Raw genomic sequence first — 27,675 nt, forward strand, 5'->3', positions numbered from 1 at the left:
AAAATCCTTCTATTCTAGAATAAACAGTTTCTTTTTCAAGCATATTTTCAAACATTGGTTCATGGGGGAAAAGTAATCATATAGGGGATTCTTGGTCATGTTAATATTTACCATTTAGCTACTTTTGTCAGACACTCTTCTAAGTGATTTACAGACACAGTATCGTTTAGTTTTCCCAAACATTTCATGATGCCTGTTTGTATTAATATCCCCATTTTACAGAAACCACAGCCCAAGTACCTTCAGACTGTAAGCTTCAGAGCAAGGATTTATACCCAGAGCTCTTTGGGTTAAAATGCACACTCTTTCCCACTGAATGATGTCGAAAGGTTAGGAGCCATGGCTCTACCTGGGGCCCAGGTGCTTGGAAACCCTTTATGGGCTGTTCTACCCGGCACTTTGGAATGCAAACTCCCTTGAGCAAGCCCTTGTTAGCATAGTTTCACCAGTGGCCTGTCTGTCTAAGGTAGTCAGTGAATATTAAAATAGTCCTAATAATAAAAGCACCCAGTCAACCATATAGCCCCCTTACTGAGGGGAGGAGGAGAATAGCTCACTTTTTCTGGAGGGCCTGAGAAAGATCAGTTTACAGGCGTCAGCATGGGGTGTGACCCTTCTTCCTTCTCTCCATCTTGGCACTGGCACGTGCCTCTGGTGACCATCATCTCACATTAGCCCACGGTCTGGGCAGAAAACATTACCAGGGCTCCTTTTCTCCCCCACCCAAAACATTCTCAGTCCTTTCACTGACCTGGCTTCTGATTGGAGGCTCGTTGCTTCAGATAATGACCTCCAGGACCCCTCTGTGTGTTACAGCCTGTTTGTATTACTCTTACCGCAGCTTAAGACGCCTGCAGTGGGGAGTAAGGAAAAGGAAAAGACCAGCATTTTCAACATCCCCAGGTACCAGAAGCACAGAAGACTGACAGCATTCCAGCTACCTGCATGGGTCCAGGGCTGGCAGCTGCCCATGTGTCCCTTGCAGACAGGCTGTTCGTTAAGATGAGGGATCTTTTTCAGTATGTCGCCTGCTTCTTTGCATTTTTCTCTACTGGGTTCTTGGTTGTGGCCACCTGGACAGACTGTTGGATGGTGAATGCAGATGACTCCCTGGAGGTAAGAAGTCAGCAGCTTCTTTTACTGACCCAAGCCTGTCCAACTTTCCTCTAAGCCCCACTGGCCCATTACATTCACTAGGACTAAGATAGTAATAATAGCCAACATGGTTGGGCTTGCTTCTTACTTACTACTTACTGAGTCTTTACATTATTAGCTTATTTAATTCTCACAGCTCATCTATGAGGTAGGTATTGTTGTTATCCCATTTTACAGATGAGGTAACTGAATAAGCCCTTTTTTCATAAAGGTAAATTTACACAAGCGTAATTATATAAGCTTTCCAGAAATTCACCTCTTCCATTGCTGCGTATACCAAATTGAATAACATTCCATTAACATCCTTTCTCACAAACAGAAATTTGCTAACCTTGAAGACAGCATTAAAAGTAGTATGATAGACTTTCTTAAGGAGTGATTATCTAAATGTTGATTAAGTGATCAAACTCAAGTCATATAAAACCTACCCAATTACTGTGCAATGGAAAAATGTCATTGTAAGAAGTTTCCAAGTAGGAGAAAACATTCTGTGGGAAACCAAGTTTTTCTAGTGTGTACCAAAGTACAGGAGACAGATATGGATTTAAGAAACCCACTTTTAAAAATGAGTTGTTCTTGGGGACCTACTGTTCATGTATAAGATGAGTGAGTGGTTCTTATTTGAAAATTTTATTTTTCTCACTGGAGAAGCTCTGAAAGAAGTAGTTTTCAAATTTATAATTATTTTCTGTGGCTATAGGAATCTGAGAGAGGTAAAACTAAGTAAAAATCAATTCTTCAGACTCAACAACTATTCATTTGTAAGGTTTCAAAAAGCATAGGTGAGAAAAAGAAAAAATATATCAGGAACTCACTGAGAATATACTGCAACTCACTACGTTCTCCTATGTACATCCTGAATGGAACAATTTACTCTAGCAAATGCTATACCTTTATGAAGTTTAAGAAAGATATCTGAGGGCAAGTTTTTATATTTGTTCTTCTAATTTTATTTATTAAACTCCCAAGTTGGAGTTTTGAATGGAAAGTAATAATCTTTTATTTTTCTGTGTATTACTTTTGTGTTTTACTTTTTTCTTGCTTTTAAATTTCCTTTGACTCTTACATGGTATTTCAAAACCAAGAGAGTTTTAAGTACTTCTTTAGCACTAGAAAATTATTTTTTTCTGAAAATAGTGATAGAACTGAAATACTATAAAGGATGTCTGTTATATGTTAATCCAGTGGTGCATTATCTGGCCATGCACATAAGTGGTGAATGAAAAAAACAAACCAAAGCTGTCCTTTGAACTGTACTCAGAAAAGTGCAGATAGAAATGTTCTGCTGCCATTAGCTTGCTAGAGTATGGGCTGCCAGTAGTAGGTGATGAATAGAGAAATATGTTGGACTTGAACTCACTTAAAATTATGTTTTTAAAAACACGCAAAATCTCATCTAAAAGCATTCTTAAAATATTTTCCAAAACAATTTGAAAATCTTTCTCCTTAAGCTGATGGAACTGCTAACTTCGCTTGATAAGAAATGAAAGTTTAGAAAGGGTCAGACCTTGCTGAGACGGATTGGGAGTTCTGGCATTTAAAGTGCCTTCTTGCTTTCATCTCAGTACATACAACCAATCTGCCCTCTGTTCTGTGCAAGAACACTCCTAGATAAAATGAGTGGAATGAGTAGTCTAGTTTATTCACCTTGAATAAATCCTTGCTAACCTCGGACTGTAGTTTAGTAGTTCTTAGCTTTTTTCATATTTCCCATACTTGAGATGTATTGAAATAAATCTTCCCCAAGAAGTCTCCCCATTAAAAGAAGAACCCTTTAGTCATTTGTAGAGACGTGGATGGATCTAGAGACTGTCATACAGAATGAAGTAAGTCAGAAAGAGAAAAACAAATATCGTATATTAACACATATATGTGGAACCTAGAAAAATGGTACAGATGAACTGGTTTGCAGGGCAGAAATAGAGACACAGATGTAGAGAACAAACGTATGGACACCAAGGGGGGAAAGCGGTGGGGGGTGGTGGTGGGATGAATTGGGAGATTGGGATTGACATGTATACACTAATATGTATAAAATGGATAACTAATAAGAACCTGGTGTATAAAAAACTAAATAATATTCTAAAATTAAAAAAAAAGAAGAAAACCCTTTAACAAATGAAGCCCCCTTCTCTCCAACAGCCTCTTTATTTGTTAGTATTTTTAAAGGGACATGGAACTCTCATAACAATTACTCCTTCAGTTAGCCAGCATATAAAGTCATAATATTCTCCATAAATGTCAAGGTTCTGATACTCACTGACTCAATTTTACTATTCTGTCTCTTTGCTTCCTTCCTTGTGTATATATCGTCATTGGTCCATATTAACAACTCACTTTAAACAACTACTGGACAAAAATTGACACAATAAAAGGGATTTTTAAAAAAGCACACCCATAGAAAATTTAAACAAGGAATATAATGAATTTTTCGCTTTGTTAATCTTTGACAGTGATGTAGGCATCAGTGTTGGAAAATGGCTTCGGTAGTTCAGTTCAACATAACAAACATGAAATGTATGTCATTTCAAAGGTGCCGTGCTAATCCTCCAAGGGGAGTCAAAGCTAAAGCAAGAGCCATTCCTGCCTTTCATGAGCACACGTTTAGGGAGGAACAAAGATGCACATGAAACTCTAATAAAGGGTGTAGGCCAATTCATATTTGAGAACGAAATGAACAAAGTGCCACTGGAGCAAAGAAGAGAGAACGATTATTTCCTGTCAGGGACATTGAGACAGGCCTCAGGGAGGAAAAGACATTTGAACGAAGCATCAAAAAAGATGCCCAGGATTTCAAATGTTAGAAATGGCAGCAAAGGTCTTCCAAGAGAGAGGACAAAGAACAAAACTACAGGCTAAAGGTGAGTAACAGGGAGCAAGAAGCAGAGCTCAGATATCCTTTTGACTTACTAGAGAATACTCAAAATACTACAAAATAGTATGGGGCCTCATTTATACCTGTCCTGAAGAGGAAAGTTCTTTGCATTAAGTAAAAACATTAGGAAAAAGAAATAGCACATGGAATTGTGCACAGCCCCAAGTCAAGGACCAGGGGTCCTGAGCTACCATGCTGCTCCTGTCATTCTCGATTCATGTGTGTCTTGGGGAAGACTGATGTGTGAAGAGAACTTGGGTTTTGAAATTATTCCAGACTGTGTTCACATCTTAACTGTCTTCTATTGAGCAGTCACAGCTCGTGTCTTTGGCTCAGTTTCCTCAATTATAAAATGAAGTTGAACTCAGTTGTTTTAAGGTCCTTTTTAGTCTTATATTCTTTAACATCAGAACTCCTTGACTATGACTGTGTCTAGAGACATGACTATGTCTTCCAGAGAGATGGGTAGCTGCTGAAGGACTGATGACATCTAGACACTCCCTAGAAATTTCCACTAGGAAATTTAGTGTGAATAGTCTTCATTTTTCTGTTAACTTTATATGCTCTTTCTTCCTATTTCCCACTCTACTTCTCTCCTTACTTTTGTTCTCCCTTCCTTTCTTCTTTCCTCCCTGCCTCCTTCCTCTTTCTTCTTCTTCCTCTTCTCCCTTCCTTCTCCCCTTCTCCCTTTTCCTCCCTTTTAAAAAACCTTTCATGCCCTACTTCTCTTTTATTCTTCCTTTTTTACCCCCACCCTTCTCTTTCATCTCTTTATCTCTCTTTTGTGCTCCCCCTTTCTTCTTTACTTTCTATAATCTTTCATTCCACAAATGCTCTTTGATACCTACTGTCTACTTGGTACTGTGGTGGGTACAGATTATGAAGGAGGATGAAACTTGGATCTTCCTTAGGTATCTCCCAGCATATTGGGGGAGACAGACAGGTAAACTGATAGACAGTATGATATGACCAATGCTATGATTACAGATAACTCTGAGTGGCCAGCTCACTCAATCGTGTATAATCAGTGAAGGCTACCCAGAAGAAATATCTAAACTAGGCTTGAAGAACAAGTGAAGGGGGCAGAAAAAGTAGAGAGTATTGCATGCACAGGACATGATATAGGCAGAGATCTAGGTATGAGAGTGCTGTATGTTTATCACTCTGGACATATAGGAAAAAGTTTCCAACATAGGGAGGAGAATATAAGGGCTGGATCATCGAGGGCTTGTGTTCATGTAAAATATAGATCTTATAACATAGACAAGGGTGGTTCACTGTAAGCAAACATATATGTGTGTTTTAGAAAGAGCAATCATTCTGGCTAATGTGGGGAATGATTAAAAAGGGTAAAATGAATTATAAGGAGATCAACTAGGCAGCTTTTCCCATAAAACAGGAGGAAAACATTGATGGTCAGAACTAGTGTGGCAGCAAGCATAAAAAGGGTACAAATGAACTTGTTTACAAAACAGAAGCAGAGTCACAGATGTAGAAAACAAATTTATGGTTATCAGGGGATAAGCAGGGAGGGATAAATTGGGAGACTGGGATTGACATATACACACTACTATGTATAAAATAGATAACTAATAGGAACCTACTGTATAGCACAGGGAACTCTACTCAATACTCTGTAATGACCTATATGGGAAAACAATCTGAAAAGAGTAGATATATGTATATGTATAACTGATTCACTTTGCTGTACATCTGAAACTAACACAACATTGTAAATCAACTATAATTCATTTTTTTAAAAAGACATGAAGATATGGGAAACTAAATAACTCAAATTGATGGGATTAATAATTGATTGCATGTGGAGAAAGAAGGCTGATGGAGAAGAAGTAAAATTTGAAATCCACTTTACTATTTTGGGGTAATTGGAGGAAGGATGGAACCACTCACCTAGAGCTTAAAGAGAGGAAAATTAGTCGCTATACAGAAGTCATTAAGCAGCAACATCCCTGGACCATGCCACTATTTTTTTCTTACTTAGATTTTTGCACAGCACCTTGAGGGGGCCAGGAAGGGAATGCTTTTCAGTGTGGATGTTTACAGGTTGGACTTGGTGTTACAGGGACCTGAAATTAAATCCCACCCTGCCAGGCAGTAGTTGTGTGAATTTAGACAGATGTTTAAGTTGTGTAAAACTGCATTTCCTCTTCTATAAAGGGAGTGTAACAATATGCACATGGTAAGTGTCTTGTGAGGGTTAAATGAGCCTGTGTATCTAGTTGACCACAGTACCAGGTAAATACAAATCAGTCAATAAATGTTAGATATATTATCGTCTATTTGCAGTTTATTGTTTTGTTTTTGTTCTGGAGGAGGAGATGACATTTTGTACAATGTTCACTGAAGGGAGAAATATGAGATTTAAGTTTTGTTCCTATTTTCTCTATTGATTCTCTTGGACAAATTTTGTTTGCTTCTCTGAACTGTTGTTTTTTCCATTTTTAGGCTTATGACTGTTCCCTTTTTGTCTAACCAGGGGAATAAGGCATAGAATAGAGACAAAATAGCAGAAGTTATATATTAGATACATTTTAAAAGAAAATAAATTATGAATTAATAACATAAATATGTTAATTACATCATAAAATGTGTAATTCTTCATTACCCACAGTAAAATAGGAAAGTAGCTTCTTCACAAAGTTACTGGTCTCTCAGTTATCAGAAAGAAAAAAATGTTTTCACAAGTTTATTTCATTTTTCAGTTCAACTTTTGTTAATTATTTATTGAGAATTTGTCATGTACCAAGCACTGTTAAGATTAAAATTTTATGACCTCAAATGAAAGGTAATCTGCATTTGGATTTATTTTATCTTCATTACCAGGTTCTCCCCTGGGATTTCTATTTTAATTAATGATGCTACAATTCTTTCATACATAAATATTGAAATTATTAGAGCTAGCATGTACTCTGATTATATATACTTGTTTTGCTTTCCAACTGATTTTAAACTCCTTTAGCAGACATTTGAGCTTAGAAATATTCTTTAATTTGCCTCATGGTCTCCTACAGCTCCTAGCACCCCCTTCCACATAATGGGAACTCAGGATGCATTTGTTAATATGAAGTGAATGGGTACCTATTATGATACTTGACATACTTACTAAAGAATGAATAAATGAGTGAAATATAATGTGAAGTGATATTTGGAAATCTCACACTGAACACTAAATAAGAAGTATATCTGTAGAAATACCATCACTTTTTCTTAGGGAAGATCTTTCATCTTGTTGCAGTTTAAATTTTTTCAAGATATGGATTTGGTCCCTCTTTTTAATCGGATAGGAAAAAAGAACCAATCTCCTGAGATGTATAATAAAGTTGGTGAAGAGTGTATTCCTACCTAGAAAATATAGCTTTTCTTCTGGTGTTTCAAAGAGGGAAAGAAATTAAGAAAAGGAGAGAGAGAAAAGGAAATTAATATTTTGTAATAATTCACTCAACGTAAATTGTGATCTCTGCCACTGGCCAGTAATCTTTGCAAAGTTGTGATTCCATACTTTCATAAGGAGAACATTCTATAATGATTAAATGTATGACTTAAATTAAATAATAAATATTAAAATTGAAATAATTATATAGTCCCTATATGTAAATTAGGTAATATGACCATGAAGGCCACAAACATTATATTAATACCTAATAAGTTTGCATTATCCCATTCTTGTCATTTACGCCTTTAGCCAGTGCTCCACAGTTAAGCAAGAAGAGTTAAGCCAAATATATTTTAGCACATAAACTCATGGTACATAAATGGAGTAAAAAAGAAAGGTGACATCTATTTTATTTATTTTTTATTTTATTTTTTTTTTCTTTTTGCGGTATGCGGGCCTCTCACTGTTGTGGCCTCTCCCGTTGCGGAGCACAGGCTCCGGATGCGCAGGCCCAGCAGCCATGGCCCACGGGCCCAGCCGCTCCGCGGCATATGGGATCCTCCCAGACCGGGGCACGAACCCGTATCCCCTGCATCGGCAGGCGGACTCTCAACCACTGCGCCACCAGGGAGGCCCTATTTTATTTATTTTAATCTTGTTTTCTCATCCTTATAAATACCTGTCTTGAGTTCTTTTAGGCTCTGGGATAGTAAGAAAAAGAAAAGAAAATGTAAAAATTAGAAGTTCAGAACTCTAGTATGAAAAATTCAAATGCCTTTTTGTTCAAAGTGAAAATGTTTCATGTTTTAGTAGTAAAACATTATTTACTATAGTATTATTAAAACTTTTGCATCCCAATAAATATATTCAATTAAGTGCTGGAGACAAATAAGTTGCATCTTTAGCATTAAAGTACACTAGTACAGGGATGGTAAAATGGTGTGAAAACTATAGATCTCTATTTTATGCATATGCAAGGTGGTTTTTAAAAGAATATATCTTCATGACATCCCATTTTTCTTTTGGCTAATGATTATTCCCCCTATATATATTATATTTATACACAAATCCCAATGCATATGCATTTATAACATAATGCATAGTGACAAAGAAAAATCTTGTTTGATTGTGGTCAACCAAGAAAAAACATTTACTAAGCCTGCTGTGTATAATTACTATATATATTGGGTTGGCCAAATGGTTGGTTCATTTTTTTTCCATAAGATGGCTCTAGTAACACTTAGTTGTCTTTTAAATTTATTCAAAACAATTTTGTTAGATTGTATGTGACAACTGTCATATCAGACTGCATTTAAAAAAGACATCAAAATTAATGAATTTTTGTGTAGCCATTTTAATATTGAAGACAGAAGAAAAAAAGCAACGTTTTCAGCATATTATGCTTTATTATTTCAAGAAAGGTAAAAATGCAACCTAAATGCAAGAAAAGATTTGTGCAGTGTATGGAGAAGGTGCTGTGACTGGTTGAAGGTGTCAAAAGTTGTTTGCCAAGTTTCGTGCTGGAGATTTCTCTCTGGACGATGCTCCATGGTTGGGTAGAGCAATTAAAGTTGATAGCAAACAAATCGAGACATTAATTGAGAACAATCAACGTTGTACCACATGGGAGATGATAGCAGACATACTAAAAATATCCAAATCAAGCACTGAAAATCATTTGCACCAGCTTGGTTATGTGAATCGCTTTGATGTTTGGGTTCCACATAAGTTAAGTGAAAAAAACCTTCTTGACCATATTTCCACATGCGATTCTCTACTTAAACATAATGAAAATGTTCCGTTTTTAAAACAAATTTTGACGGGCGATGAAAAGCGGATACTGTACAATAATGTGGAACAGAAAAGATCGTGGGGCAGGCGAAATGAACCACCACCAACCACACCAAAGGCCGGTCTTCATCCAAAGAAGGTGATGTTGTGTATATGGTGGGATTGGAAAGGAGTCCTCTATTATGAGCTGCTTCTGGAAAACCAAACGATTAATTCCAACAAGTACTGCTCCCAATTAGACCAAATGAAAGCAGCACTCGATGAAAAGCATCCAGAATTCGTCAACAGAAAACGCATCATCTTCCATCAGGATAACACAAGACTGCATGTTTGTTTGATGACGAGGCAAAAACTGTCACAGGTTGGCTGGGAAGTTCTTCATTCATCCACCATATTCACCAGACATTGCATCTTCAGATTTCCATTTATTTTGGTCTTTACAAAATTCTCTTAATGAAAAAAAATTTCAATTGCCTGGAAGATTGTAAAAGACACTTGGAACAGTACTTTGCTCAGAAAGATAAAAATTTTGGGGAAGATTGAATTATGAAGTTGCCTGAAAAGTGGCAGAAAGTAGTGGAACAAAACGGTGAATACATTATTCAATAAAGTTCTTGGTGAAAATGAAAAATGTGGTTTTTATTTTTACTTAAAAACCAAAGACACTTGTTGGCCACCCCAATATATATATATATATATATATATATATATATATATATATATATATATATATATATATATATATATATATATATATATATATATATATATATATATATATATATATATTCTCCTATGTAACAGGAGGAGAAAATGCCAATTAATTAAAATATTTTAAAGTTTCTCTCTTCTCAAAAGATATATAAAATATATGGAGGCGTGACAGGCACACTCAAAACTGCAGAAGATAAGACAATGCAGGCAAAATTGTGTGTTGCTACTTGTAAATATTTTCAGAGGGATAAGAAAAGGGAAATTGGCAAAGGCTAGGATAGAGAAAAGAGAAAACTTAATTGGAAACTGCTAAAGAGGTTAGAATAAGAAATTCCAGGATTAAGGAATTAATTTATGCCATTATAAACTCAACTAGGAAGAGGGACCATCAGTCCCTCTTCCTGAAAGTTTCCTGAAACTATTTTTCTGTGTAGTATCCTGTTCATCCTTAGTATTATGGTAAACACTTTCCAGAGCCAGTTGAGTAGATAGGGTCCAGGCTGACACCAAATCATTATAAACTCTTTGGTCTCAATGATATTTCTTTAACTCCTGGATTTAGACATTCTAGTCTGTTCAGTCAAGTCAAAAGGACATATTAAGCCTCAATTGTGTGTACAGTATATCAGTAACCATTTCCTATGCCAAGTGAGAAATGAGAGTTAATGTGTATGAATTAGAAAAAATGACAAATATTTTCCCTCAGTAAACATCTATTGAGAATCTATTATATACTGAGAAGGAGGATTTGTAAGCTCCTTGAAGCAAGGTGTCATGCCTACTATCTTGGTTATTGCTGTATCCCCAGCACTTAGCCGGTTGACTGACACATGACAGACATTTAGTGAACATAGTTTGAAAGGCAGACTTGGGAGACAGATGCACATAAATGCACATAAAAAGATAATGCAATAGAAATATGGACTAGTTACTGTGGGATCCAAGAAGAGATTAACTCCAGCTGGAGAGACTGGGAGAATCTCATGGAAGAAGGGATATCTTTGAAGTGAGGTTTAAATGACAGGTAGAAATTTGAAGATCCACTTAGCTCCTGCTAATTGCTACTCTGTGCAGCCAGGGAGTCCAGGTGGCCAGACTGACCAAGTTTCCAAGGGAAGCCAGAAATCTGTACTCTTCTGTAAAATCTCTATGTTTCACTGTTGGCAGGTAATTAATATTAAATTTAGGTTGGCCTCATGTTTGTGACTTGCACTTTTATTGCCACACCTTGGATAAACTGATTTCTTCCCACTTCAGGACCAACAGATATTTATTGAAATGATATAAAAATTCCCTGAGTATTATTTTATATGTTATTTATTAATATATGAATCACATGTTAAGAGCACAAAGCTTAAACTTGTAATTGTCTATTTTGGACAACGCTATGAGATAAAATTATTATTTAACGTTGTTTTTACCCGTTAAGTAAGGTTAACCATAATATTTTAAGCATGAGTCTGCTTTGTAAGAACCTTGTCTTAAAACTTTAAAAAATGTAGATTTGCTTGATTTAGAGAGCTCTCAAGAAGCCATTGTACAACAGGAGGATAAGTGAAGATTCTAAATTATAGGCAAGGAGGGCTTTCCTAAATGTGATAAATAATGAACAGTCTTTTAACCTTGTATTTTGTGCACAAAGGCACCTTTAAGGGTGTCTCCAGTAAGTGCTATATTAACACAGAAGTTTAGTTAATTACAGCCACTATTCTCACGTACCTTAACTGAGTGTGAATACCAAGCAATCTAATATTGTGCCCCTAAGCATTAATACCTAATGAAATTGGATTCCTTGTTTCCTTTAATGAGCTCATTGCTTTTCTAAATATGGTCATTGCAGGTAAATGATCAATAGCCTTGAAAATGACACCATTACTGGATTATTTTGGCAAGAAAAAAATACTCTTTTTAGTTTAAATATCCTCACATATTTAGCTCAGCTCATTTTCTAAATAACCTCGCATATAATGAGAATGACTATAGTAGGTTTTATTTGTTTGTTTTAGTGGCTGAGTTAGACGGCAGGAAATTGGGGACAGTCACTCTGATTATAGAATAGTGACTTCAGGTCCATATAACCTAGCTCAAATTGGAATGAACTGGATCCAGTGTGTTCCTGTTAATTGAGAGACTGAAGGGTAACAGGCTATGAGAAGGCTTGTCTTCTGTTGTGGTAAAATAGTTCAGTACAAATTGTCTCTACTATCCATTTCTTAGGGCTGCCATAACAAATTGCCACAATTTGGTGGCTTAACACAAGAGACAGTTTTCTCTTACAGTTCTGAAGGCATGGATTTTGAAATCAAAGTTTTGTCAGGGCTACACCGCCTCTGAAGGCTCTAGAGGAGAAGGCATTCCTCGCCTCTTCCAGCTTCTGGTGACATAAGCATTCCTTGACGTGGGCCCACGTCATTCCAGTTTCTGTGTCTATGGGCACATTGCTTCCTTCTCTTCTGTCTGTCTCTCCTCTGTGTGTCTCTTCTTATAAGGACACTTGTCATTAGATTTAGGGCCCACCCGGGTAATCCAAGAGGATCTGCTTTTCTCAAAACCCTTAATTTAACTACATATGCAAAGTCCCTTTTTCCAAATAAGGTCACATTCACAGGTTCTGGGATTAGAACATGGATACATCTGGGGGGCTGACATTCTACCCTTTACATCTACCTTTCTCCACTTTCATATGGTTAGTTAGTAATGCTGAACTTAGTCACTACTCAGGTTACTAGGCTGTTTAAGTACTTTACTAGTATTATCATTTATTGAGCAAATCATTTATGTTGTGTGTGTTTGCATTTTTTTTTTTTTTTTCGGTACACGGGCCTCTCACTGTTGTGGCCTCTCCCGTTGCGGAGCACAGGCTCCAGACGCGCAGGCTCAGCGGCCACGGCTCACGGGCCCAGCCGCTCTGCGGCATGTGGGATCTTCCCAGACCAGGGCATGAACCCGTGTCCCCTGAATCGGCAGGCAGACTCTCAACCACTGCGCCACCAGGGAAGCCCTGTAATTTTTAATTCTTATAGTCACCCTAGCATTAGCTCCTTTATAAAGATAAGGAGATTGAGACTCAAAAAAGGTAAGGCCTTGCCAAGAATGCAACACAGCTAATAAGAGTGTCAATTTAAAGTCTGGGGCCTCCCTGGTGGCGCAGTGGTTGAGAGTCCGCCTGTCGATGAAGGGGACACGGGTTTGTGCCCCGGTCCGGGAAGATCCCACATGCCGCGGAGCGGCTGGGCCAGTGAGCCATGGCCGCTGAGCCTGCGCGTCCGGAGCCTGTGCTCCACAACAGGAGAGGCCACAACAGTGAGAGGCCCGCGTACCGCAAAAATAAATAAACAAAATAAAATATAAATAAATAAATAAAGTCTGTATTTTTTCAGTTATAGCTTAAATTTCATGTGCATGTAAGTTTAGATATTCACATCGTTCTTTAGAAATTTATATATTAGGTTTCTCAAGATGGATTTTCTTTATTAATATTTTGGTCTCTGTGGTGCCTCAGGTCAGATAATATTCCAACATTCTAAAACATCACTACTAGATTTAATCTTAGGAAGAGCAAGCCAAAGTGAGGTTTCATAGAATAATGGCCATAGGATGAGATTAAAGTTAGGGCTTACTACTTCACCCAAAACTATCTTCCAGTTTCCAATTCTGGAGTACTTTCACCTGAAGTAAACTTGGAATTAAAAAAATTAGGTTTTAAGTATACTACAATGCTTAAGAGCGTATACACAGACTGCTGTGTTTGAATCCTATCTCCTCCATTTAACTACACTTCCTGGGGTTATCACTTAACTTTCCTGTGCCTCATTTTCCTTATTTGTAAAATGGACAGTAATAATGATAGATCACAGGATCCTCTAATTAATAAGTGAGGTGATAATACACTTAAACAGTAACTGCTTCAGAGTATAGATTCAATGTAGAATTATTAATTATTACCAATTATAAGCATTTTACATACAAAGTGAAAATAGAAGTACAACATTCAAAATTGTGATGGAGTAGCCAGCAGTAGAGTTTTATTTGGTGCACAACACAACTTCAAAGCAGAACATGGGTCAAAGAGTTTCATAGGGCAAATATTCTCTGATATAATTTTCTTTTGCAAATCAAATATTTCACATTCCTTCCTTTCTTCTCCACACCAGTTATAATCTCCCTGCCTTTGCATTTCTCTGCCCACTCTGCTCTGTTATTTATTTTTTCTTTAAGGAAAACTTTAAGCTTTCATTTTCCAAGATAATTTGTGGTTAAATCTTACTAAACTATTCCCAGATTGCCAAGGTAATGTGAATCTGTAATCAAATCAGAATAAACAATCACACTAGTTCTGTTCCATATGTATGAGCTCTGTCAAGAATACTTGAAAACATTTTCTGTTGGCATGTTTACAATTCTAGGAAATCTATTTTGACTTACAGCTTATAGGTAAAATATGAGAAGGCTCAGGACACTTTCACCCTTTAGCTCTAAGTGGATACTTAGAATCATCTCTACAGCATTTCTAAGTAAAAGTGATTTATAACTGCAAGTTTGTATGAAATTAATGTTCAATTTGTTTACATCCATCTCATAGCCTAAACATTAGTAGTCTGTCAGTGGAGCAAGGAAGAAGTAGTATGGTCTTTATGTATAACTTTCTTTGACCATTATTTTAAATTTATGAACCTCATATATAATAACGTTTCTTCATGGGACTCATTGTTCATGATGAAGAAAAATTAATGTTCATTCCTAATAGACTCAAGATGTCAACACTTATCACCTATTGTTATATTGATTTTTTTTTTGGGGGGGATAAGTAAATGTCAGCATATGGTAGTGAAATGAATTGTCGCCCTATTAAAATGACTCGATGAGAGAACCAGCCATAGGCATTTGCATATGTTTAATTCTGATTTTATCCATTTTAGGCATGACTTCTTCCCTCCCCCCACCTCCAAATCAGGAAGTGATTTTATTTCCTGGTGGGGAAAGCCTTGAATTGTTAGTCCTTAAGGAAAAATACTCCAAAATGCATTGTGTTTGTTGTAAATGAAATTCTGATCATGCTTGTAACCACTGTACTTTGCTATCAAACTCACAACAGCCAAGTTTTTTCTTTGATCAAGGTGAATTGAAGTGTGTCTGCCCGAGTTGTTTCACATGGTGTCTTCTCCAACATCTAGGTGAGCACAAAATGCCGAGGCCTCTGGTGGGAGTGTGTCACAAATGCTTTTGATGGGATTCGCACCTGTGATGAGTATGATTCTATACTTGCTGAACACCCCTGTACGTATGCCTTAGACATCACCCTTGTCAGGGAGGGAAGACCAAAGGAAATTGAACTCAGGTTTCCATTATGTGTTTTTGTTTTTTACTATTCAATATTAAGGTTCTGTTTTAAATGTTTCAATTAGAAATTTAGTTTATTTCTAAAATGTGGATTGAAACATTATTAGCATATTTTATCTTTTCCCATATATTTATAAATTCCTTTAGGGTAAAAATATTATCTTATTCAGTTCTGCTCTCCCACAAAGGGTCTGGTATAGTATCTTATACACAGCAGGCTTATAGTAAACACTTTTTAAATTGAAATGAAATCTTCAGGGTGCAATAACTTTATGATTAGAATTGACCGGTTAGATGAAAAGCATTTTGGAGATGTCTTTTTGCTCTGACTTAGGTCAGATAGAAAGTTTACAGTATTTCAATGGATGACTTGCTAAGAAAGAGAGACAGTAGGTATAGAGGGGCAGAGACAGAGACAGAAAAACAGATAGGGAGACAGGTAGGCAAAGAGAGACACAGACTGTGGGATCAGGGAATGAAAAACATTAAAATATGTGACACATTCTTAGCAGAAATAATAAAGTCATCTCCTTCATCTTCCCTACTTTTAGCTTTAAATTATAATTAAGTGTTAACAAGGCCCATGTTTCTATGAATAAAAGATTTCATAGATTGAAAAACCTTATTACTGATTCTCTCAACTCTTCTCCATACCATTTATTTATTTATTTGTGAGTTTGTTTGTTTGTTTGTTTACTTATTAGAACATCCAATCGTGCCAAGAAATACTGGTGCTGTTATTAAAGCAAATTGGTTTTAGTCTCTTTCAAATCAAATGAAGGGTGGTGGTACAATATCAAAACTTCTTTTCTCAAGATAAATGAAAAGTAAAACCTTAGAATGTGACTTTTCCTCTTAGAATGTGACTTTTCCCCTGAACAGCTATTTCGGTCCAGGGAAAAGCACTTAAAAGGGGCTGTGTTCTACAAATATATTTCTCTGCCATTTAGGATTTGAGTGCCTGAAACATTTTTTAATTCATAAAGCTTTTATTTCATTTTTTAGAAAAAGGCCTTTTATGTTTTCCTCTTTTTTCCCTTCTTGCACTAACCTAGTTCTATCTACAAAGAAGCATGGTTTGGTCAATAGGAATGGGCATTCATGTTCACGTGGACCCTAGGCTATTCCAGAAATGCAGTGCTATGGGTAGAGTTGAGAAGAAAATAGAAAGATGAAATATTTCAAACTTTTAAATATTTGTTATATACATTTATGTAAGAAGAATATAAAATTATTCATAAGCTACTACACAGAGAAAACCACTGTTTATATTTTTAAATGGTCCTCTATCTTTTGCCTATACTATCTCACATTTGTCTTTTGATATATTTTTACCTATTACTTTCAAATAATATACTAAAAATCCATTAATTTTCTTTAAAAATTTCTATCATATGCTTAAAGACAAGAGAGATGAAAATGTGTTCTAAGAAAATAATATAATTGTACCCTCTAGGTTAGGATGTTACCTGTAAGAGAGCAGATTTTATTTTTAGTCTTTGATATCTTTTATACAATCACAATAAGATCACCTTTCTCATTACCTTGTATACTTAGAGTATTTAGATGCATTTTTTAGGGCTCCTGTTGATACTGTTAATTTGAGCCCTTCTCCACCCCCCAAATCAAGGTATTTAACATTATTCTGGCAGCCAAATCTCAGATAATCTCCAAAGGGAAATTCCTGGCTGGCCAGCATTAGCAATCTCTTGCAGAGCTGCCCTCTTGGAACTGGGCTAGCCATGTGTCCCCTGGATGACACCATAGGCATGAGTCCTGTAGTTCCACAGAGCATCTGAGACACACTTTGTATGGGAGCAAGGGTCAGAGAGGGGAAGACCAGGGCCAACAATGATTTCAGGGCACCCCATCCAGATAGCAACCCTGGCCCTGTTGATCCCAGGTTCCAGAAGAGGACTTAGAAAATTTCAAGGGAGGCCCTCCAAAATGTGGGACCACTTGGTTTGGGGTGCTGAATAGGAAGCCCACTTATGTATAACCTTTGAGGATCAAGGAGATCTGCTAAAATATAAAAACTGATATCACCTAATGAGTTACATATTTTTCTCTTTCCTTAATTTTGAAGAAAACAAGATGAACTTTAGGTTTGTCCTAAATTTGAAATTTGAGCCTAAATTTTAAAAAATAATGTCACATTTTGAGATCTTAAATATTCACCTATTAATAAGGTAGAAACTGATTTTATGCATTGATTTCCTCTCTTAGATGGATTATAAAAATATTTTATATTTGAAATGAGAAAAATTGGCCACATTTTCACAAGCCATCTATGACTAAATAGCTCCTAAAATTGTCTCATCATTGGGGAAAAATTATTTCACTACAAGGAAACTCCAGATCACTATGAAAATAAAACATAATTACGATACCATCAAAGGAATAAATTTTATTACTCCTCTCCAGTAGCCAGCTAAAGTAACAATAGTTCTGACTTCAGATAATTAACCCTACATTTGTGACAACATTATTCTAGTTTTAATTTAGTGTCACTGGGACTCACAGGTGAGGAGGCTTTCACAGTCGATGATGCTCCCATTGCAGATGACTGCTACTATTCTACTTCTATTTACCTGATATTCTCTTTCCTGGACTTTCTACCACATATTCCCATTGGCCATAGCTTTAAAATATGCTTTGTTGACAATACAAGGTTGAAGGGTTAATGCAAAGTGTTGGCCAAGAAGGGTCACAACCTGAAGGAATAAAAGAAAATAAATAGTCTTCTGTTTAATAATGGAAGCTCCTTCTCCTTCTAAAGATCTGCTGATGGCTCCTACCTAAACTGGCATGAGATGTCTTGTAGTATTTTATTCTGCTCCCTTATTTTAACCTATTTGTTACATTTTTCCAATAAAACTTCAAACAAATGTAGTGATTATTTATTTATTGAATATTTATTGGTTGTCTTCAGAAGAAGAGATACGCTACTTTCAATTCAACATTAAGCTAATACTTGTGAATGAGACTCATTCCAAAACAGGAGGCAAAAATGAAATAGTTATTTAGTCCCCACCATATGCCAGGCATTTCACTAGATGGCCAACAAGACTATAATAAGCAGTCCTTAACCAAATAATACTGTTGATAGTCTCATACTATTTTTGCATTTTATGAAAATTAAGGGTATTTATTTTCAAGTTCATGCATATTTAAAGTCTGATTTTATTCAGTGGGCATGTGTTAATGTACGTGGTTGTCTGTTTTTTAGTGTACCTCTGTGTATTAATATGTCTCCTTCCTCTGACTCTATTGAAACCACATGCTCTGATCTTCTAGTGAAGCTGGTGGTAACTCGGGCGCTGATGATTACTGCAGATATTTTAGCTGGATTTGGATTTATTACACTGCTCCTTGGTCTTGACTGTGTGAAATTCCTCCCTGATGAGCCATACATCAAAGTCCGCATCTGCTTTGTTGCTGGAACCACATTACTTATAGCAGGTATTGGACTGGACTAGTGATGGGGATAAAGATACTCAACTAAGGTCTTGGGATGAAGAAGGGTGTTGTCCTGAAGTAGTTCAATTTAGGATAATATTTGACTTGCTTTTCTAGATTGAAGGAATAAGGAGCACATCCACCTACCCTGCTTTCCATAGTTTTGGAATCAGATAATTATCTTTTGTTAATATCCCTGGTCAGGGTTTATTGAAGTGCTCAAATTATTTTTTAACTATTTAAAAAGTTATATAAAGCTTTAAATTAAAAAAAAAATTGTGATTATTCCTGAAATTAAATCCTAAAATAAGCCTCCAGCTGCCACTTTCTTGCCTGTACACACCCTTACCAGTTCTTCTTGGCAATGAACTAAATTGTACCAAGTCCTGTGTTAGGCTTTTCTCATGTGCCAACTCATATGATCATATCTATAACAATAAACAGATTATGCTATTATCTCTACTTAAGAAGCTGGTGAATAAATGGAGTTCTGAAGACATAAATCAAGCATGAGTAATAAACAATAAATCAAGAATCACTTTATATAGTGTTTGTTAGTGAAACAGCAAAATTGATATTTTACTGAGGTCTGTCATCAAATTCAATTTAGTCTTCCTTTGTCATCATTTCTTTTCTGGATCATAATACAAGTTGGGAGGAAGTACACTGTGAAAGAAATCAAAGTGTAGGAAGATTGAAAACCAATGAGTCCACCCTCCAGAGAGAAAACCATCTTCTTTTATGATAGCAGCAAAAAGTTAGCAAATGCTTGCAGATATATATATATATATATATATATATATATATATATATATATATATATATATATATATATACATACATACATATATAAAATGTGTGACCTTAGGCCAGTTAATCTGTCTCCTTTTCTTGGTCTACAAATTAGGGTGAAGCCTCAGCAATAATATCTACTCCTAATTGTGGTTGTAAAGATCCCAATGTGGGCAGAGTAAGCCCATAGCTGAACGTCTCACTCATCACATAGTCAAGAGTGGGGCCTCCCTGATATTTTCACACAAGGCCCTAAGGATCCTTAGATTGTACTAAAAAGTCACAAGAATTTAGTACTTTGTTTTCCTTTTAAAGATATTCATTCCCATATCCAGCCTAGTGATAACATAAAGCTTTTGTATGTAACAACGTGTTCATGTAACTAATTTAAACATCATTTAATGCTTTACAATTTTATTCTAGAATGCTTTTGAGACATCACTAATCTACTCCATTTTTTTATAAAATAGCAAAACGAACTAAATTTAAAGAAAAATAAGTCACTGAAGAAAATCCCTGCAGGAACGGCTAAAGAGATACTAAATTAAATTGCCAGAGATGGCCAAATCCTTGGAATCATCATTTGAAATTAGTATGCCATGTATATATTTATATATATATACACACACACACATATATATATACACACACATAGATATATACACATAACTAAAAGTGGGGTCTTGTTGCTCGCTGCTCAAAAGCCAATAAAGAGGTGAAGATGGTGGAAAGGAAAGTTTGCTTTATTTTGGATGCAGGCAACCAGTGGGGAGGGCAGACGCCTGTCCAAAGCCTGACCGCCCCCCCCCACTCCCTGACAATCGGGGAGCAAGAGCTTTTATAGGTGGAGGGAAGGGGCTACATGTAGAAACAGTACAGTCAGCTCTGACAGCCATCTTGAAATCGGTCATCGGTGGTCTGACTAGCATCATCTTGATTGTTTTAAGTACAGTTAATCTTCAGTTCCATGGTCAGTTTGTTCCCACTTCTTTGAGGCCAGTTGTCAGAATTGTGGCAGCTTATGTCATGGCTACAGCCTGCTCATCATGTAGTTAACTTCTTCCACCTGGTAGGGGTTTCAGTATCTATAAACCAGCACACAGGATATGGCTCAGAGTACTATCCATAGCCCTTGAGAAGGAACTGAAGGGCCTTGACTTTGCTTACTGACTAAACTATCACTGTTTTGTCCTGTCTGACTGCTTTTTTTTCTTCTGCATTTTCTCACATCTCTGATTAAACTTATTCTTTGGCTAAAGTTTTTCCACAGACAAAAGGCAGGCGGAGGACGTGGGGGAGAAAGGACCATAAGGTCCTGTTCCGTTTCACACACACATATATATGTGTGTATATACATATGTGTGTGTGTATATATATATGTGTGTGTGTATACATATATATATATATGCACATGTATATATATGCACACATATATATGTATACATATATATACCAAAATCTGTTTCTAAGTTTCAAAAAAGAGTTTTCATCCTAAACCTATGGGTTACAGTATTATGGAAAAGGTGTGGTAATTTACACCCTGTATTTTAATGGTTACTATGTGTTCATGATCTGGTCCTTCTTAAACTTCTTGCATTAAACAATTGGGAAAAGAATGCAATTAAATTGTGACTTCAATAGATATCACAGACAGACTTACTAGAGAAAAAATGTGAGAGTTTCTTGGGGGTTACAGATTTCAGAAACACCATTTTCATATAGCCTTTTGTCTGACAACTCCCCACTCTTTTTTCTTACCTCTGAGCCCTGACATGCAATTTATACCTTTAAAGCAAGAGGACTCTAGTGACATTGTTTCAAGACAATCAATTTTCAGAAAGACTAATCTGTGAGAATTAAATTTTATTTAAAATGAACAAAATTTCTTAGACTATCCTAATATGGTGTGGGACATAAATTTTCAACTTCTACTTTAGTTATTTGTTTTTTACCTCAAAGTACTAAAATGAAGGACTTTAAAAACATAGTTTCCATATGGGTGCTGATTATGTAGCTGACATAACTTCAGTCATGGGTCTGGGGAGCCATAGAATACTCTTAAATACAATACAGTAGAATACTCTTAAATCTCCTTGGATATAAATTTTTTAAAGGCCTGCATTATTTTTAGCAATTTTCATCTCCTTCAGGTGCCCCAGGAATCATTGGCTCTGTGTGGTATGCTGTTGATGTTTATGTGGAACGTTCTTCTCTGGTTTTGCACAATATATTTCTTGGCATCCAGTACAAATTTGGTTGGTCCTGTTGGCTTGGAATGGCTGGGTCTCTGGGTTGCTTCTTGGCTGGTGCTGTCCTTACATGCTGCTTATACCTCTTCAAAGGTAAGAACAAAATAAGTTAGCACACTTCCTTGCCTCCAGTATCATTCCTCCCAACCCAATGGAAGCATATCTCACCAGCTCAAAGTAATGTTGATAACTTGATCCCTACCTATTTCCATTAGAAATTTCAGTTGTTCAAGGACAACTGATTTGCAGTACTAGAACCTTACTATCCTGTTAGTGATATATTTGTTGAAAAGAAAAAAAAAAGAATACTACAGCTACAACTGTATCTAACATTGAAATATATAATGGTTATTTTGATGTGTCATAATCTTATATATCTCACTTCACCCAATCAACTAAATTTATATCTAGAGTTAAACAGAGAAATAGACAGAGAGCCAAGTCAAATGCATACTTCTTGTTAAAGAGTGTAATATGTTACTATTGGGTTTCTCAAATTGTCACTGAAAAGAAAATAAGGAAATCCCTCTTCTCATAAGAAAGAGAAGAAAAGGAAATTACTTGACTGAATTTTAAATCTAAAAATAACTTTCAAGTTGAAAATCTTAGAGCTTCTTCTAAGTTCTTAGATGATTCTTTCTTATAATATTTGTATTATTGCCCCTTTTGGGTAAGAGTATATAAAATTACATTTTCCCCCAAAGTTTACTGAGCCATAATTATTTTTATATCCCCATGTTTATCTCTTCCAAACAGATGTTGTACCTGAGAGGAGCTATCCTTATTCCAGGAGGAAAGCCTATTCAACTACAGCTGTTTCCATGGCCCAGTCATACGCAGCCCCTCGGACACAGACTGCCAAAATGTATGCTGTAGACACTAGGGTGTGAAGTGACACATATCAGTCTGTGTGTCTATGTTGTTTAACTAACCAATCAATATGTTCAAGTTAATAAAATAGCTGGCCAATCCAGGAACAGTTATCTAGACTTCCTGTTCAACTAAATTAATTGCTTAGCTTAATCAAAAAGTTTGATTCTCCTATCACTTCTCCTTCTCAATTATTCTTATATTCTTCCACATTCTTTTACCCTCTCTCACACATATACACACGTACACTTTCCCTGTATTTTAAGATAAGGTTGTTGGGATATAAAACTGTTTGTTGTGATATTGCTGCTAGAGATAGTGACATGGTGATATTAAAATTAAATGACGCTTTAAGAATAGAAAACAACTTTCAAAAGAGGTCAGAGATTCTAATCTTTGAAAAGATTGACAAGCTCTTAGCTCTTTCCCTGGCTTTTGGCTCACTTTTTGTATTCTCAACTGAGTGAGTTATTTGATAACTTTGAAGAAGATGATTCTTCCAAATTCAAACGAGTATATCAAAACTTACCATTGCTCTGATTCTGTTAAAATAGAAAAAGAAAATAACAGCTTCATGTACCAGCCACTGGTGGGAGTTAAAGATAAAAAGGTCCCCCTCCAAACTCTAAATGTCAAAAGCAAATACTAAATTAATACCAGAGTCAGTACTGAACTTCTTCCTTATTAACCACATTAAAGATCTGTGTATTTTTTTAATCACTACTCCAAGTTTGCCTATAGATTGTCAAATATTAAACTACAGCAGTTAATAGCTAAACCGGGGAGTTCACTTAGCATTGATTGGGCATCCAAATGTATCTCAAGAATGTACCATATTAGAATTCACCAATTCAGGTGTCCTCTCACCACTGGATCCTCAGCACTCAGCAAAATAGTTGACATATGATAAAATGTAAAAAGTATTTGCTGCTTGAAAACAATAAAGGCTCAACAATTCTCTGTTGAAAAAAATTAATTTTCCTCACAAAATTTGTGCTTTTTTGAAAAAATGGAATTATATACACACTTAAGGAAATCAATGAATAATTGCTAATGGGATTTTGTTCATATCCATAATATAACCATATTTCAATTTTTTAATTGTAGAGTTTTTTTAAAGTTATAAAATTTAACCTCAGGTTTTCTGCTTCCTTGAAACTCACATGAATAGCATTAATAGCCATACAGTACCTTAACAGACTATCAACTGAACTAAAAATTAATTCTTTGGAAAATGGAAATTTAGTTGTGAACATCTGAAGCTCCTAAAAGAAGTGTTTCCAATTTAAAAAAGCTAAAAATAATGTGAAAACAAGATGATGGAAACTGGTACATACATTGCTAAGAATGATGTTCATGACTCCATATGACATCTCTTTACTACTATCTCAGGAGAATTTATAATATAATCATAGAATTAAGAGCAACTGATTCACTTTTATTTCATGGATGTTATTAACTGTAACTGACATTTAACAAAAGTAATTGTAGATTATGTTTACTAATTATATGGGTATTATTCTAAGCATTTTAAAGCTTATTTTGTGTTGTTCTTTTTTCTCAACATTAGCTTTTAAATTTTTTATTCCCGTATTTATTTTATGATATATTGTCTGTCATGTTTTATATATTTTAATAAGTCTCGAAATACTTCTGGGGAAAGGCAGGGTAAAATTAATTAAATAATTAAGTAGATTTTAGAGATACAAATTTTTCCCTCCTTAAAGGTTTCATTTCTATGAGGAAATATTTCAGAGGATTATGGTGATAATCGAAATCTATTAATGTTTTGAATATTTTTCTCAATAAAAACATTTTGCATATCCTGGGGAAAATATTAGTATTTTTAAAAAAAATCCCTTTGGGAATGTTCATTCCTAATCCACTGTAATCTAATGAAGCATTCCAAAATAAAGCATAACAAATAATATATTTTGTATAGCAACTAAAAAATATATTTGTTGTATAGTGAACAGCAAAATAAATATCAAATTGTGAAGAAGCAATAGTTGACATAGTGGTAGCTCAACATGCTCAGAAAGTAAAATATAACATAAGCCCAAAGTATACTCATATCTGGTTATTAGGTTGAATCATTAACATAGCCCACCAAATTCTGAGTACTATAATTTAGTCATGTCCTGTTAATTGCAATAGGAAAAAATAAAAATGTATAAAATGGAGCAATCTTATTTACCTATCCCTTTATTAATCATGACTTTCTAATATCACATTTTTAACTGAAATTAACCTTTTGTTATTATAAAAGTTATATATGTGCATTGTAGAAAGTTGGAAAACAAAAACAAAAATATACCTTGTTTAAATACCATGGGACCATATTCTGTCCACCTATATCACTACTCCTAAAACCCTATTGAACATCTGCACAGTCTTCCAGATATTCTGTTTATACACATACACACAAAGACTATCTATTCTTCTTTAAGAGACCATTCCATATCTGTGGCTTTGTAACCTAATTTCTCCCCCATTAATTATCATTGTCCTTTCATAGCAATAAATTTTCATCTTATTGATAACCAATCCATGTTTAAATTTACCCGTTTCTAAAAATGCACCATACTACTGGTTTGTTTCAACCAGTATTTTCATTTCCTCTGATTATTATGTCCCTTAAGTCTCTTTTAATCAAGCTACATTTTTTTCACCATCCCTGATTTATTTAAAAAAAAAAAAGACAAAACAAAACTGAACCAGTTTTCCTACAGTTTATTCCACCTTCTGGATTTGTCTGGTGATGTCACTTAACTTGTTTCTCTATACCTTGTGTTTTCAGTAAATTGAAATTTAAATCAAAAGGCTTTGATGGAATCAAGTAGTTTCTAAAATAAACCACAGGTGATGTGAAGCATATCTGGAGACCTAATATCTTGTTGATTTAGCCTTAGTTATGATAAGGTTGTTCACTGGATTAGGGTGTTGCTAATCTGATTCCTCCATTCTTCAATTGTACATACTTTTCCTTTAGTGACAAAAACAAGTGATTATTGTGGTGTTATTTTGGAAACCATAGGAATATCCTATTCTCCATCAACCATAATAATAATTTTAAAATAATACTTTTAACAATTGATAATCTTTATTGGAGTCAGTACATTTGTTACAGTTTGTAGAAAGATGGTTTTCTAATTCTATTTTATCTTCATCTGTAGTAAAAACTCTTCTGTAAAATAAGCCTTGGTCTCTTCATTTGAGTCTATTTAGTTACCCTGAAAAGGCAGGATAAATGTTTAAAATTCTTCCCCTTCATTTATCAATTCACAATACAAAATAAGGAGCTGGCTTATTAGTGAGATAATATGTAATTTATCAGCCAAACAGGGACTATTTGAGAGTAAAAGTGGAGCCCATTAATAATTAAATGCTGGGAAAGTAAGGAGGTACTGTCTTTCTTTTAGCTCAAAGAGTGATGCATATTATGTTTCAATATTTCCTTATATTTGAGTGTCATTATGAACCTACAGTTTACCATTGATTCAATGTGCTTTAATCCATAATAACTATTATTATTATGATACTTAAATTGTTCATCTTTTGTCTGACTGGGCTTTTTTAAACTGGCTCCTGTGTTTTCTTGATACAGTACTTTAAAAATGTTTTTCTTCTGTAATCGTAATGTTGAGGTACATCCAGAAAAGTACATGTTTACAGCTAGATGAATTTTCACAGAGTGAATATACCTGCATAATCTGTATTCATGTCAATAAATAGATTATCCTTTCCCAGAAGCTCCCTCTGCCCCACCTTCCTGTCCTTACCCTCACCGTTCTGTGGGTAAGCACTATCCTGATTTCCAAAACCATAGATGAGTTTTGTCTGTTTTCGAACTACTGTATATTTAATTCTTTGAATCTAACTTCTTACCCAACATTATGTCCTAAGATTCAAAATTCATCCATATGGTTTCATGTAGTTTAGTTCACTTACTTTCATTGCAGTACAGTATTCTATTGCAGAAAATACCACAACAAAATGTTTAATCCATTTTACTGGTAATGGACATTTGGTACGTTTCCAGTTTTTAGCTATTACAAATAGTGCTGCTATGAACTTTCTTTGTTTCTATTTTTTATTAAAGTGTAGTTGATTTACAATATTGTGTTAGTTTAAGGTATACAGCATAGTGATTCAGTATTTTTGCAGATTATATTCCATTATAGGTTATTACAAGATATTGGGTATAATTTCCTGTGCTATACAATAAATCATTATGCTTAAACATTCTTGTACATGATTTGGGGAGAGCTATACCTTCTCTTCTCTGATACCTAGGAGTGGAGTTGCTCCATCACAGTTGCGCTTGGGTTCAGGGGTAGTGGATATTGCCAAAACATGTTCCAAAGTGCTTGTACCAATTTACACACTCACAGCAGTACATGATGTTCCACATCCTTGTCAGTGCCTAATATTATCTATCTTCTTTCATTTTAGCCATTCTAGTAGGTATGTAGGGGGTCAAAAAATAAAAATTTGTAGTTTATAACTCATCTTCCTAATAACTAATGAAGCCATACACATTTTACTACAGTTATTATCTATTTGAATATTCGATTTAGTGAATTATATGTTCAATTTCTTTGCCAATCATTCTATTTTCTTTTTTCTTTAAGGAGTTCTTTATATATTCTTGATCTGAGTCCTGTTTCAGATATATGTGTTACAAATATCTTCTCCTAGCCTGTGGGCTGCTTTTCCACTTTATTAATGAAATTTTCTAATGACAAGTTATTTTTATTTATTTATTATTATTATTTTTTTGTGGTACGAGGGCCTCTCACTGTTGTGGCCTCTCCCGTTGGGGAGCACAGGCTCCGGACGCGCAGGCTCAGCGGCCATGGCTCACGGGCCCAGCCACTCCACGGCATATGGGATCCTCCTGGACCGGGGCACGAACCCACATCCCCTGAACTGGCAGGCAGACTCTCAACAACTGCGCCACCAGGGAAGCCCTGACAAGTTATTTTTACTGTAGTCCAGTTCATCATTTTTTCCCTTTATGATGATAATTTCTT

At 35.4% G+C, this 27,675-nt stretch overlaps 1 protein-coding gene across 1 annotated transcript; it reads left to right on the forward strand.

The window, feature by feature from the left end:
* Positions 1-1,002: 1,002 nt before the first annotated feature.
* Positions 1,003-22,659, forward strand: CLDN16 (claudin 16; the record flags this gene model as incomplete). Its single annotated transcript, XM_081235842.1, has 5 exons — positions 1,003-1,116; positions 15,104-15,206; positions 18,567-18,731; positions 21,671-21,862; positions 22,526-22,659. The coding sequence occupies 5 exons, from the start codon at positions 1,003-1,005 to the stop codon at positions 22,657-22,659; spliced, it is 708 nt and encodes a 235-aa protein (XP_081091968.1).
* Between the last annotated feature and the right edge of the window lie 5,016 nt (positions 22,660-27,675).

This window comes from Mesoplodon bidens (genome assembly GCF_964165515.1).
Source record: "Mesoplodon bidens genome assembly, chromosome: 5".
Lineage (NCBI taxonomy): Eukaryota > Metazoa > Chordata > Mammalia > Artiodactyla > Ziphiidae > Mesoplodon > Mesoplodon bidens.